At 39.6% G+C, this 13683-nt stretch overlaps 1 protein-coding gene and 1 non-coding gene across 2 annotated transcripts; one reads left to right on the forward strand and one right to left on the reverse strand.

The window, feature by feature from the left end:
- Positions 1–2510: 2510 nt before the first annotated feature.
- Positions 2511–11894, forward strand: LOC138335687 (NADH-ubiquinone oxidoreductase chain 5-like). The gene is made up of 4 exons (XM_069284849.1): positions 2511–2842; positions 3047–3298; positions 3557–4426; positions 11840–11894. Exons 1-4 carry the CDS (start codon positions 2511–2513, stop codon positions 11892–11894), a joined length of 1509 nt encoding a protein of 502 aa, XP_069140950.1.
- Positions 11895–13323: 1429 nt separating this feature from the next.
- Trnat-agu (transfer RNA threonine (anticodon AGU)) lies at positions 13324–13397 on the reverse strand. The gene has a single exon. It is a non-coding gene; the product is annotated as a tRNA-Thr (tRNA).
- Between the last annotated feature and the right edge of the window lie 286 nt (positions 13398–13683).

Genomic DNA, 13683 nt, shown 5'->3' on the forward strand with positions numbered 1-13683 from the left:
ACCTTGGCGTTAGCTAAGTCTGGCAACACATCATCCAATACTGGCATCGAGTAGTCATTTCGTTTGAGCGCTTTGTTTAACGGTTGAGGGTCTATACATAATCTTATTTTTCCTGACGGTTTTGTAACAACGACTAACAACGAAATCCAATCAGTTGGAACTGTGACACGTTCGAGCACGTCCTTTTTCACCAAACGGTCTAATTCGTCCTTGACCTTTGGTTTTGTTGCTACAGGCAGTTTTCTCACCGGTATTTTCGTCGGTTTAACAGTTTCATCAATTTCTAAATGAAGTTCTCCTGGCAAACAACCTTCACCTTCAAACACACCTGTTTTATCAAGGTCACTGATACTTATTTCCTTCGTATCGACCAAGTTTACGACATCATCACCCACATTTCTCTCCTGAATGTTATGGGATTGAATTCTGATCAAATCCATTTCCTGTGTGTCAGCTGACCCTAGGATAGGGTGAACGTCTCCCTGTACGATCACATATTCAACCATATATTTCTCCTTTGTTCTCGGATTGATGGTTTCCAATGTTCTCTTTCCAACAGGTTTAGTTGTGGTTTTGTTGAAAATCGGTATCTTTCTGTTATAGCTTTTCAGTTTCTTAAATTGACGATCATGACATGCACGTGCATACACGCGGGCTGGTAGGACATTAACTGTTGAACCACTATCTAGTTGGAACTCAATGTTTTTCTTGTTGATTTTTAACAATGCATTGATTCGCTTAGGTTTCACACCTAGTGTATTTACTTCTTCAACAGAGAACATATAATCGCTTTCCTCTGATTCGTCACTTACATAGTGCACGCGTCGATGACCTCCTCCACGCGGTTTGTGTTTTCTTGGACGTTCAGGCTTACGCTCGCCTTTACATTTTACCTCAAAATGTCCTTTATCACCACATTTTCGGCATTTACGTCCATATGCAGGGCAACTTTCCTTCTTCCTGTCGTGTTTTCGACCACACGAATTACACGTCGCGTCGCTGGATCGGTCATATTTCTGTTCGGACTTATGTGGAGCTGTTTTACGCTTCATATAATGGACTTCCTCGTTCATTTCTTTCATTTGGACAGTAATCTTTTCATTAGTCCGGCAAATGTCAATACACTTTTTTAAGTCCAGTTTTCTCTCTTGGAGTAGCTTCTTTCTAGTACCGTTGTTTTCAAGACCTATTACGATTCTGTCGCGTATCATTTCATCCTCAAGCGTATCGTATTTGCAGGTTTTAGCTAGGGATCGGAGTGCGGCGACATATTCATCAATTGACTCATGTTTACCTTGCTCCCTTCTGTTGAACATGTATCTTTCATGGATGTCATTTGTTTGACCAACACAGAAGTCTTCAAATTTCTTTAACACCTTTTCAATGTCATCTTTATCTTCTGCGGATTCAAATGTTAGACCATCATAGACTTGGAGTGCTTCAGCACCTATACATGTCAATAATGTAGCATTTCTTAGCTTCTTTGATTTGCTTATGAGTCCTGTGACAACTTCATAGTTGTCCCATACTCGCTGAAATTTCTTCTCCAGTTCACAGATAAATTACCCTTCATTTCTAGTTTTGTTGGAAAAGGTAAGTTTGACGGGACATGAATTAACAACGGTTGGACTTGACTTGCACCACCTTCAGTACCTTGTGGGGCCTCGGCGCTTCCACCAACGTTTTGATTTACCATTGACATCTTAAAACAAGTTTGTTTTCACAAAAGTTTATACAGATTCAAAGTTTATTCACGTTGTCCGGCCTCATAGTCCTCGGTGAAACTTGGCGGGAACCGCATGGTCTGGGCACCTCATGTTTACAACGCTCCGTGCCTCCATGTTTCGTGTTCTACTGACAGTGTGGACGTATTGTGTTCCTACACATCAAACAACAACAGTTCAGTGGTCCGCCATATTTATTACTCAATATTACTTCACACAAGCAGTTACAAAATGGTACACCGAACCAATGTGACGGTGCTTCAAACGAACCTACGACACAACATGAAATGAACTTCACACTTGGCATGAACTTCCTATTTGACATGAACTTCATACTCTGCACGAACTTCACTCTGGACACGAACTTCATACTTTGCATGAACTTAATACTAAAGGTACACTTAACATGAACTTCACACTGTGCTTTAACTTCATACTTGACATGAACTCCATACTTGATATAAATTTGTTGTACTTCTTATGAAATGTAAACTTGGAATGAACTTCATACTTTGCATGAATTTCACACTTGATTTGAACTTCACTCTTAATATGACCTTCATAATTGACATGGACTTCACATTTGACATGAACTTCATATTTGATATAAATTCATACTTGACATGAACTTGTACTTGGCATCAACTTCATACTTAGCATGAACTTCCTACTTGGCATGAACTTCACTCTGGACATAAAATTCATACTGAACATGAACTTCATACTTGATATGAACTTCATGCTTGACAAAAACTTAAAACTTAATGCATTAATTTTACACTTGGCATGTACGTCACACTTGACATGTACGTCACACTTGACATGTACGTCACACTTGACATGTACGTTACACTTGACATGTTTGTCACACTTGACATGTACGTCACACTTGACATGTACGTCATACTTGACATGTACGTCACACTTGACATGTACGTCACACTTGACATGTACGTCATACTTGACATGTACGTCACACTTGGCATGTACGTCATACTTGACATGTACGTCACACTTGACATGTACGTCACACTTGACATGTACGTCACACTTGACATGTACATGTACGTCATACTTGACATGTACGTCACACTTGACATGTACGTCACACTTGACATGTACGTCATACTTGACATGTACATGTACGTCACACTTGACATGTACGTCACACTTGACATGTACATGTACGTCACACTTGACATGTACGTCACACTTGACATGTACATGTACGTCACACTGTACATGTACGTCACACTTGACATGTACGTCACACTTGACATGTACGTCACACTTGACATGTACATGTACGTCACACTTGACAGGTACGTCACACTTGACATGTACATGTACGTCATACTTGACATGTACGTCACACTTGACATGTACGTCACACTTGACATGTTCGTCACACTTTACATGTACGTCACACTTGACATGTACGTCACACTTGACATGTACATGTACGTCACACTTGACATGTACGTCACACTTGACATGTACATGTACGTCACACTTGACATGTACGTCACACTTGACATGTACGTCACACTTGACATGTACGTCACACTTGACAGGTACGTCACACTTGACATGTACATGTACGTCACACTTGACATGTACATGTACGTCACACTTGACATGTACATGTACGTCACACTTGACATGTACGTCACACTTGACATGTACATGTACGTCACACTTGACATGTACGTCACACTTGACATGTACATGTACGTCACACTTGACATGTACGTCACACTTGACATGTACATGTACGTCACACTTGACATGTACGTCACACTTGACATGTACATGTACGTCACACTTGACAGGTACGTCACACTTGACATGTACATGTACGTCACACTTGACATGTACATGTACGTCACACTTGACATGTACCTCACTCTTGACATGTACGTCACACTTGACATGTACGTCACACTTGACAGGTACATGTACGTCATACTTGACATGTACATGTACGTCATACTTGACATGTACGTCACACTTGACATGTACGTCACACTTGACATGTTCGTCACACTTGACATGTACCTCACTCTTGACATGTACGTCACACTTTACATGTACGTCACACTTGACATGTACATGTACGTCATACTTGACATGTACGTCACACTTGACATGTACGTCACACTTGACATGTTCGTCACACTTTACATGTACGTCACACTTGACATGTACATGTACGTCACACTTGACATGTACGTCACTCTTGACATGTACGTCACACTTGACATGTTCGTCACACTTGACATGTACATGTACGTCACACTTGACAGGTACGTCACACTTGACATGTACATGTACGTCACACTTGACATGTACATGTACGTCACACTTGACATGTACGTCACACTTGACATGTACCTCACTCTTGACATGTACGTCACACTTTACATGTACGTCACACTTGACATGTACATGTACGTCATACTTGACATGTACGTCACACTTGACATGTACGTCACACTTGACATGTTCGTCACACTTTACATGTACGTCAGACTTGACATGTACGTCATACTTGACATGTACATGTACGTCACACTTGACATGTACGTCACACTTGACATGTACGTCACTCTTGACATGTACGTCACACTTGACATGTACATGTACGTCACACTTGACATGTACGTCACACTTGACATGTACATGTACGTCACACTTGACAGGTACGTCACACTTGACATGTACATGTACGTCATACTTGACATGTATGTCACACTTGACATGTACGTCACACTTGACATGTTCGTCACACTTTAAATGTACGTCACACTTGACATGTACATGTACGTCATACTTGACATGTACGTCACACTTGACATGTACGTCACACTTGACATGTACGTCACACTTGACATGTACGTCATACTTGACATGTACGTCACACCTGACATGTACGTCACACTTGACATGTACATGTACGTCATACTTGACATGTATGTCACACTTGACATGTACGTCACACTTGACATGTTCGTCACACTTTAAATGTACGTCACACTTGACATGTACATGTACGTCATACTTGACATGTACGTCACACTTGACATGTACGTCACACTTGACATGTACGTCACACTTGACATGTACGTCACACTTGACATGTTCGTCACACTTTACATGTACGTCACACTTTACATGTACATTTATGTCACACTTGACATGTACGTCACACTTGACATGTACGTCACACTTGACATGTTCGTCACACTTGACATGTTCGTCACACTTGACATGGACTTCAATGTTAGACAGTGTGTTGTTTACCAGGTCAGTATTGACCTGTTTGTTAAGCTCGTTATAATGAAGATTGAGTTAATCAGTCTGGGTTCATCTGTAACTTTATTAACGGCACTGGCCCCTATTTAATATCGGGGTCTATGTGAAACAGGGTGTCGTGTACCAAAAGATGGGCCACTGTGGCCAATTTTGTCATATTTTTCCTTATAAAAATATTTCCGGACTACATCTCCTAACCATGAGGCACTGGATTTTGATACTTGTCGCGTACCAGAATCGGTAACTTTGACCCCAAGTTAAAACAAAACATTAAGTGCGTATGACATCGGATGTGCTTTTATTAGAATCGAAAGGACTAAAATGCAGTGGCAAGATCAGTGTTCGAACCCGGATCATCTGAACACAAGCCATATTCTCCGTCGATTGATTAAAGTAGCTGATCATATTGACTCGGTCTATTTAAAAAATATCTATTTATTTATTTATTATTTAAATATATTTTAAATAAATATATTATTTTAAATCATGAAATATGCATTCCTTTAAAAGGGTTATATTTAGATTTTGTAACGAGCACCAAACGTATTGCACTTTGTGATGTCTCTACCTCAGCCACAGAACTCGATCAGCGCCTCTCTCTCTATATATAATTATATATATATATACATTTTTTAATGTCAATGCAGATGGTATTTTATATGAAAGCACCAAGCCGGGATATTTCATGACATTTTGATTCCATAATATGCTGCTCACCGCATGATTTTGTGGGCGAACAGTGATAATCGATACGATATATAAAGAAGAACGTACTAGTGTTACAATGCTATTACTGAAAGGAGTATTAATTTACGTTAGCGACCTCGGCAACCTTAGAGAAGGGTCGGACTAAGGCAGAAGGGTCAATGTATAACTCGCTGGAAAGGTAGGGGAGGGGCAGAAAGGTGAATGTGAGACTCGGTGAAAATATCGGGGTGGGACAGAAGATTAAATGTAAAACTCGGGGTGAAAGGTCGGGTAGGGGCAGACGGGTGAATGTATAACTCGATGAAAAGGTCGGAGAGGGGCGGAAAGGGGAATGTATAACTCAGTGAAAAGGTCAAGGAGGGGCAGAAAGGGGAATGTATAACTCAGAGAAAAGGTCGGGGAGGGGAAGAAGGGTTAATGTATAACTCGGTGGAAAGGTCGGGGAGGAGCAGAAAGGTGAATTTATAACTCGGTGAAAAGGTCGGGGTGGGGCGGAAAGGTGAATTTACAACTCGGTGGAAAGGTCGGGGAGGGGCAGAAAGGGGAATTTTTAACTCGGTGGAAAGGTCGGGGAGGGGCAGAAAGGGGAATGTATAACTCGGTGAAAAAGTGTGGGAGGGGCAGAAGGGTCAATGTATAACTCGGTGAAAAAGTGTGGGTGGGGCTGAAGGGCCAATGGATACCTCGATTAAAAGGTCAGGATAGGACAGAAGGGTCAATGGATAATTTGGTAGGAAGGCCAGGGAGGAGCAGAAGACACCCTCTGAACAATTTAGTCAAAATGTTAATTTTCATAAGGCGGGTCGCCGTCGCGTTAGTTGACTATAACTGCACCATATGGCTTCTTTTTTTTCCTTCGGAAAGGTTCAGGGGTTGAGTTGTCTTTGTGATTAGGTACTCCATGGGTCGTGTTGGTTTTAGGCTAGCCGGTAACACGTAGCACAGGAATCATTTATGCGATTGCATTCATGCAACATGGTTGAAGGGGAATAACTCTTTCTAAAATGCTATCATAGTCTTTGATGCTGCTTTTACCTTTTTATTATTGGTATCGAACAAATGATAGTAAAAATGCTTGTGTAAATATGCTGATTAACTTTATTTTATAAATGATTATGAATCTTATGACGGTGATGTTAAAATAATCTCTGCCTATATACATAACGACTTATTTCTATTTCCTAAAGGACTCCTGTGAAACAAAATATAGGATTATTAATCATTCTCGATAATACAGGGGTTACTATCACTGTCGTTTTATCCTCGATACTCTAGAGGTTAATATCACTGTCGTTATATTTTCGGTATTCCAGATGTTACTATCACTGTCGTTATATCCTCTATACTCCAGAGGTAACTATCATTGTCGTTATATCCTCTATACTCCAGAGGTTACTATCACACTCGTTATATCCTAGATACTCCAGAGGTTACTCTCACTGTCGTTATATCCTAGATACCCCAGGGGTTACTCTCACTGTCGTTACATCCTCGATACTCCAGGGGTTACTATCACTGTCGTTATATCCTAGATACTCCAGGGGTTACTATCACTGTCGTTATATCCTAGATACTCCAGGGGTTACTATCACTGTCGTTATATCCTAGATACTCCAGGGGTTACTATCACTGTCGTTTTGTCCTCGATACCCCAGGGGTTACTCTCACTGTCGTTACATCCTAGATACTCCAGGGGTTACTATCACTGTCGTTATATCCTAGATACTCCAGGGGTTACTATCACTGTCGTTATATCCTAGATACTCCAGGGGTTACTATCACTGTCGTTATATCCTCTATACTCCAGAGGTTACTATCACTGTCGTTATATCCTAGATACTCCAGGGGTTACTATCACTGTCGTTATATTCTCGATACTACAGGGGTTACTATCACTGTCGTTATATTCTCGATATTCCAGGGGTTACTCTCACTGTCGTTACATCCTAGATACTCCAGGGGTTACTATCACTGTCGTTATATCCTAGATACTCCAGGGGTTACTATCACTGTCGTTATATCCTAGATACTCCAGGGGTTACTATCACTGTCGTTATATCCTCTATACTCCAGAGGTTACTATCACTGTCGTTATATCCTAGATACTCCAGGGGTTACTATCACTGTCGTTATATTCTCGATACTACAGGGGTTACTATCACTGTCGTTATATCCTAGATACTCCAGAGGTTACTATCACTGTCGTTATATCCTAGATACTCCAGGGGTTACTATCACTGTCGTTATATCCTAGATACTCCAGGGGTTACTATCACTGTCGTTATATCCTAGATACTCCGGGGGTTACTATCACTGTCGTTATATCCTAGATACTCCAGGGGTTACTATCACTGTCGTTTTGTCCTCGATACCCCAGGGGTTACTCTCACTGTCGTTACATCCTAGATACTCCAGGGGTTACTATCACTGTCATTATATCCTAGATACTCCAGGGGTTACTATCACTGTCGTTATATCCTAGATACTCCAGGGGTTACTATCACTGTCGTTATATCCTCTATACTCCAGAGGTTACTATCACTGTCGTTATATCCTAGATACTCCAGGGGTTACTATCACTGTCGTTATATTCTCGATACTACAGGGGTTACTATCACTGTCGTTATATTCTCGATATTCCAGGGGTTACTCTCACTGTCGTTACATCCTAGATACTCCAGGGGTTACTATCACTGTCGTTATATCCTAGATACTCCAGGGGTTACTATCACTGTCGTTATATCCTAGATACTCCAGGGGTTACTATCACTGTCGTTATATCCTCTATACTCCAGAGGTTACTATCACTGTCGTTATATCCTAGATACTCCAGGGGTTACTATCACTGTCGTTATATTCTCGATACTACAGGGGTTACTATCACTGTCGTTATATTCTCGATATTCCAGAGGTTACTATCACTGTCGTTATATTCTCGATATTCCAGGGGTTACTATCACTGTCGTTATATTCTCGATACTACAGGGGTTACTATCACTGTCGTTATATTCTCGATACTACAGGGGTTACTATCACTGTCGTTATATTCTCGATACTACAGGGGTTACTATCACTGTCGTTATATTCTCGATACTCCAGAGGTTACTATCACTGTTGTTATATCCACTTCGATACTCCAGAGGTTACTATCACTGTTGTTATATCCTTGCTACATAATAGGTTACTATCACTATAAATTAAAACATATGTACAAATAATTGGACTGACCGCCTAACTGTTTGACAGGTGGACCCGACACTAGACTTTAACACTGACCTTTCTAAAACTAAACGTTGAATTTCGACTATAGCACAATAGTAAATGATTCCACAAAGGAGAATAGTTAGACTGACCTCATTGAAGCCTAAGGGGAGGATCAAAAAGGTTTACTCTAACTATTTCTTCATTGAAACTTAGCAATTTATCTACAAATGGTCGGGGAATCCCGAGATGTCTAAGTGGCTATATCTATATTAACGGAAATCAACTTTACTGGACTCGGATTTCCTTAGGATATTTAGATACCCAGTGCCATACACTTCGCACGTATTCTCAGTTGCAAAACATCTACACGTACTTCTTCATTTTCAACAAATCGAAAAAAATATACATGTATAAATATATAATCTAGTGAGACAAGCAAGATTGTCACTTTCGAACATCTAGTTAAGTATTGTGATGATGCCGATTTGTTTACAAGAGTTATTTCCCTTACATTCCATGTTAGACAATTATAAATAATTTTCATGATATAATGTTTACCATCTATCAATTAAAAATGTTAGGCTCTATTATTTCAAATAAACTTATTTTGTTTCAAAATCATAACGATGATGATCAAACCGTCAACTTCAGTCACTGTGTAGTTGAGAAGGGACGTAACTCTAGCACCCTTAACTCTCAACTTGGTCACAATTTATATTATTCCACTTGTTATTCGATGCGATCGCTGATTATTTTTCCTCTTGTTCACAATTAACTCGAGGTTTGGTTGTCATAGCATGATATAAAAAGTATGGTCAGATCCGTGACAGAGATCATCTGAAAGAAGATTCAACCCTGCAGCTTTTGTTTACAAATGAGTTGTCTCGCTTTATACGACAGTGTGAGTGCTTCCCTCTGTAACGGGATGAGCGTATTGTTCAGCTTGGGCGGACATAGAACACAACACAATGTATTTACATTATTTACAATATTTAATTACACTATACACTATGAACCATAGCCACAAATACAATACAACAACTCTCTCTCCACTCTCTTTATAAAGACATCAACAAGTAGCACATATAAACAGCTACACGTAATAAGTTCGTTAGCTGGACAGGCAGAGTCCGTCAATGTCACTCAATGGTTCACGGACAGTCGTGGGCAGTAATCCTCCACAGCTAGCTCACACAGATGGGCAGATATCCACCATAGAACAGTCAATCTCACAAGACTTGCCAGATTACTCTACGGAAGGTACTAGGACAATCAGTCAATAATTCACCATCTGAATTCCTTGTTCCGCTGTCAGGCCTCGACCATGGTACGGCTCACCCAGGACGGGTAACCAGGACGGCTCACCCAGGACGGGTAACCAGGACGGGTAACTACAAAATACCATAAATATATCCCTAAATACCTAATATAACGTCAGTCTAAGTATTTAGACAATGATATAAACTTGATATAATTAATATTTACATACATTTACTCCACCTTAATTTATATACCAAAACATGGCGTGCGACGCCTTAAACATTAAATACTGACACGCACTCACGTGTACACGTGTGTAATATAACAATAGATGACCTTCTGTCGACTATATACACATTCTAACCATATATTTACACCATCTTATAAATATATCATAATTCTATATCAATATATCCTGAGTAACAATCATTTAAAGTGAACAGTCGGGCAAGGATGGCTAAAGTCGGTAAAAAGTGTGTGAATGTATCCAATATAATTTCATATGAAATAGAAAAATAAATTCTCTCGTCAAAATCTGTCTGCGTACGAAGAAATAAATTTAAAGTATAGGAATCCTAAATCGTCCTCCCGGCTGACTATGTCCGTGGTTACATTTCCACGCAGCCTCGCTTTCAATGATTTCAACATTTCTTTATTTCAATGGTCAGAACTGGGAAACGTAAGCAGAACTTGACCGTCGTATTAATATCTGAGAACTTTTGGAAGGCCAATGAACGCATTTAGACTGATTTTCTTTGCCCGACTATTCACTTTAAATGCAGGGAATATTCAGAAACACTCTTTTAAGCACGCCAATATATAAGTATACCCGTGCACTGTAGCGGGTAGGTATCTATTAATAGACTTACAATAAAACTCGGCTGTTTATCTACACAGCATATAAAATAAAATATATACGACATTTATGATATGGATTTGTCACACGGTACTCACCGCAAGCCGAAATTTGCGTGTAGACGTGCTTGTTATATATCCCATCTACCCGATCACGCATCCGGTTCATGCACGAGAGTCGTTGGGCGCGTAATATGAATATGGATAGTACAATGATATGTTACACCCTCCCCAACACACTTGTAGAGTGTTTCGGCTTAATTCTGTATGAGTGACGAGGTTGCTGGAAAAGGACATGGAAAATTAAAAAAAAAACTATTCAAACTCAATTATGGAAAAAATATCATTCAAATTATTTAGGACGATTTTAATTTGATAGATTGACGGAAAATAACAGAATTAACAAACGTTTTTCTTGTGGATAATTTATCAATTCATTACTTTTATATTTGGTTATCAGTGCAAAGGGCTATGGGTTCTTTTTCTTTTCTACCTTTTCTTCCTATTCATTAATTATGTAATATCATGGTTTCACATCAAGTGTGAATGTATAACGAAAATATACATACCCGGCCTACTGTATACAGTTCTACAGATAATGTGTGTGCTTAGAATTCTCGGCAAATTGTAATTACGTGTCTCTAGAACTATATAACTAGTATGTATGATGTTTATAATGTTTTGTTACATCTCTAGAGCTACATAACTAGTATATGTGATGTTTTTACGTGTTACTATCTGATGTTGATACATTTGTTGTTCTATCATTGCAGACTTGCTGAGAAGTTTGATGGGTATGGATTATCCGCTCAGCTTCCAGAAAGGTGAGCAAACCCATTTGCCCTCCTACCCAACCCTTTCTCCTTTTTGCCCTCTTACAGAAGTGTACTTGCCCTCCTTTCAAACCTCTCTTCCTTCTTGTCCTCTTACCCAACCATTCTGCCCTCCTACCTAACTACCAAACCCATTTGCCCTCCTACCCAACCCTTTCTCCTTTTTGCCCTCCTACAGAGGTGTACTTGCCCTCCTTTCAAACCTGTCTTCCTTCTTGTCCTCTTACCCAATCCCTCTGCCCTCCTACCTAACTACCAAACCCATTTGCCCTCCTACCCAACCCTTTCTCCTTTTTGCCCTCTTACAGAAATGTACTTGCCCTCCTTTCAAACCTCTCTTCCTTCTTGTCCTCTTACCCAACCATTCTGCCCTCCTACCTAACTACCAAACCCATTTGCCCTCCTACCCAACCCTTTCTCCTTTTTGCCCTCCTACAGAGGTGTACTTGCCCTCCTTTCAAACCTCTCTTCCTTCTTGTCCTCTTACCCAACCATTCTGCCCTCCTACCTAACTACCAAACCCCTTTGCCCTCCTACCCAGCCTTTCAGCCCTTCTTCCCATCCCTTTTGCGCTTTCTTACCAAATCTCACACTCTCCTTTGTGGCATATTTGTAAATTGAGAATCTTTACTTTAGATAAACTCTTGAGTTTATTGCATATATGTTGTTAAGAGTCGTAAGCTGTTAATAAGATAAATTAGAGGTTATGACCCGCTAATTACCATGTTGACGGTGGCGTGGGGTCACATTTAGCAAGTCACTCTTGTTTCCTTCTGCCAGTCAGTTAGTGAGTTGTGAGACCATTATAAGGATGGGTAGAGTTCCTAGCGATGTTAATATAAATCCAAAAAAGGGATTTACGCAAGCATGAAGTGGCATTTTTCAGCAAGAGTGTGTTATTAATCATATGGGATGGCAATGCTGAAAGTTGGTTGTCGTTAATGACTTCAAAAAAACTTCAAAATAAGAATTATTAAGTGTAGGTAAATGTAGGTAAGAGCAAGAATGCGGTCTCTTTACATTAAAAACATTTCTAGAATATCACATATACATCTTTTTATTGTAATTTTGCAACCTAATCGTAATACTAGTATTATAAGTATACACGGTATAAAGAGTTAAACAGGTATAGGAATAGTTCGCGAAGTAGGATACTATATACGGCATCACATGCTTATTTATTTCGCATTGTAATGTGAGCAAAGTTATGAAATGAACAAATTTATCTGATTTTGTAAAACAAAATGACAGCCCTTTTTATGATAACCAAGCTATTCTTTCGTTTTGGCATCAGGAAACTGTCAATAAAAATGTTGGATACTAAATGTAAGTTGGTTATATGCCAATCCGTGATATACTATAGTGAAGATTGCACGTTTGTCTTTATACATTTATTCTTTTTTTAAATGATTTTATTTAAAATAAGGCTCCAGAGGGAGTCGAACCCTCGACCTCCAGTTTACTAGACTGGCGCTCTAACCAACTGAGCTATGGAGCCGATATGTATTACATGTCACATCTATCATTATTAAATGGTGCAGTGAATATTTTTGACATTATACTATAAGGTTACAAAATCAGCTAACCAGCAGTTTACATGTTAGTGTTATCCCGTACTATGTAGCTAGGCCAAAATCAACAGCTAACCAAATCATCTAACCGATAGTTCTACCATCTCAGGATGGTAGCTATTAGGCCAAACAAATATGTCTGTTTAGGGTTACATTGAAAAAAAACAAGGGTCAATAGGTCGGGGGGATTTTTTTCAGTGTCTTTCACTCTAA

This window comes from Argopecten irradians, chromosome 11 (genome assembly GCF_041381155.1).
Source record: "Argopecten irradians isolate NY chromosome 11, Ai_NY, whole genome shotgun sequence".
NCBI lineage: Eukaryota > Metazoa > Mollusca > Bivalvia > Pectinida > Pectinidae > Argopecten > Argopecten irradians.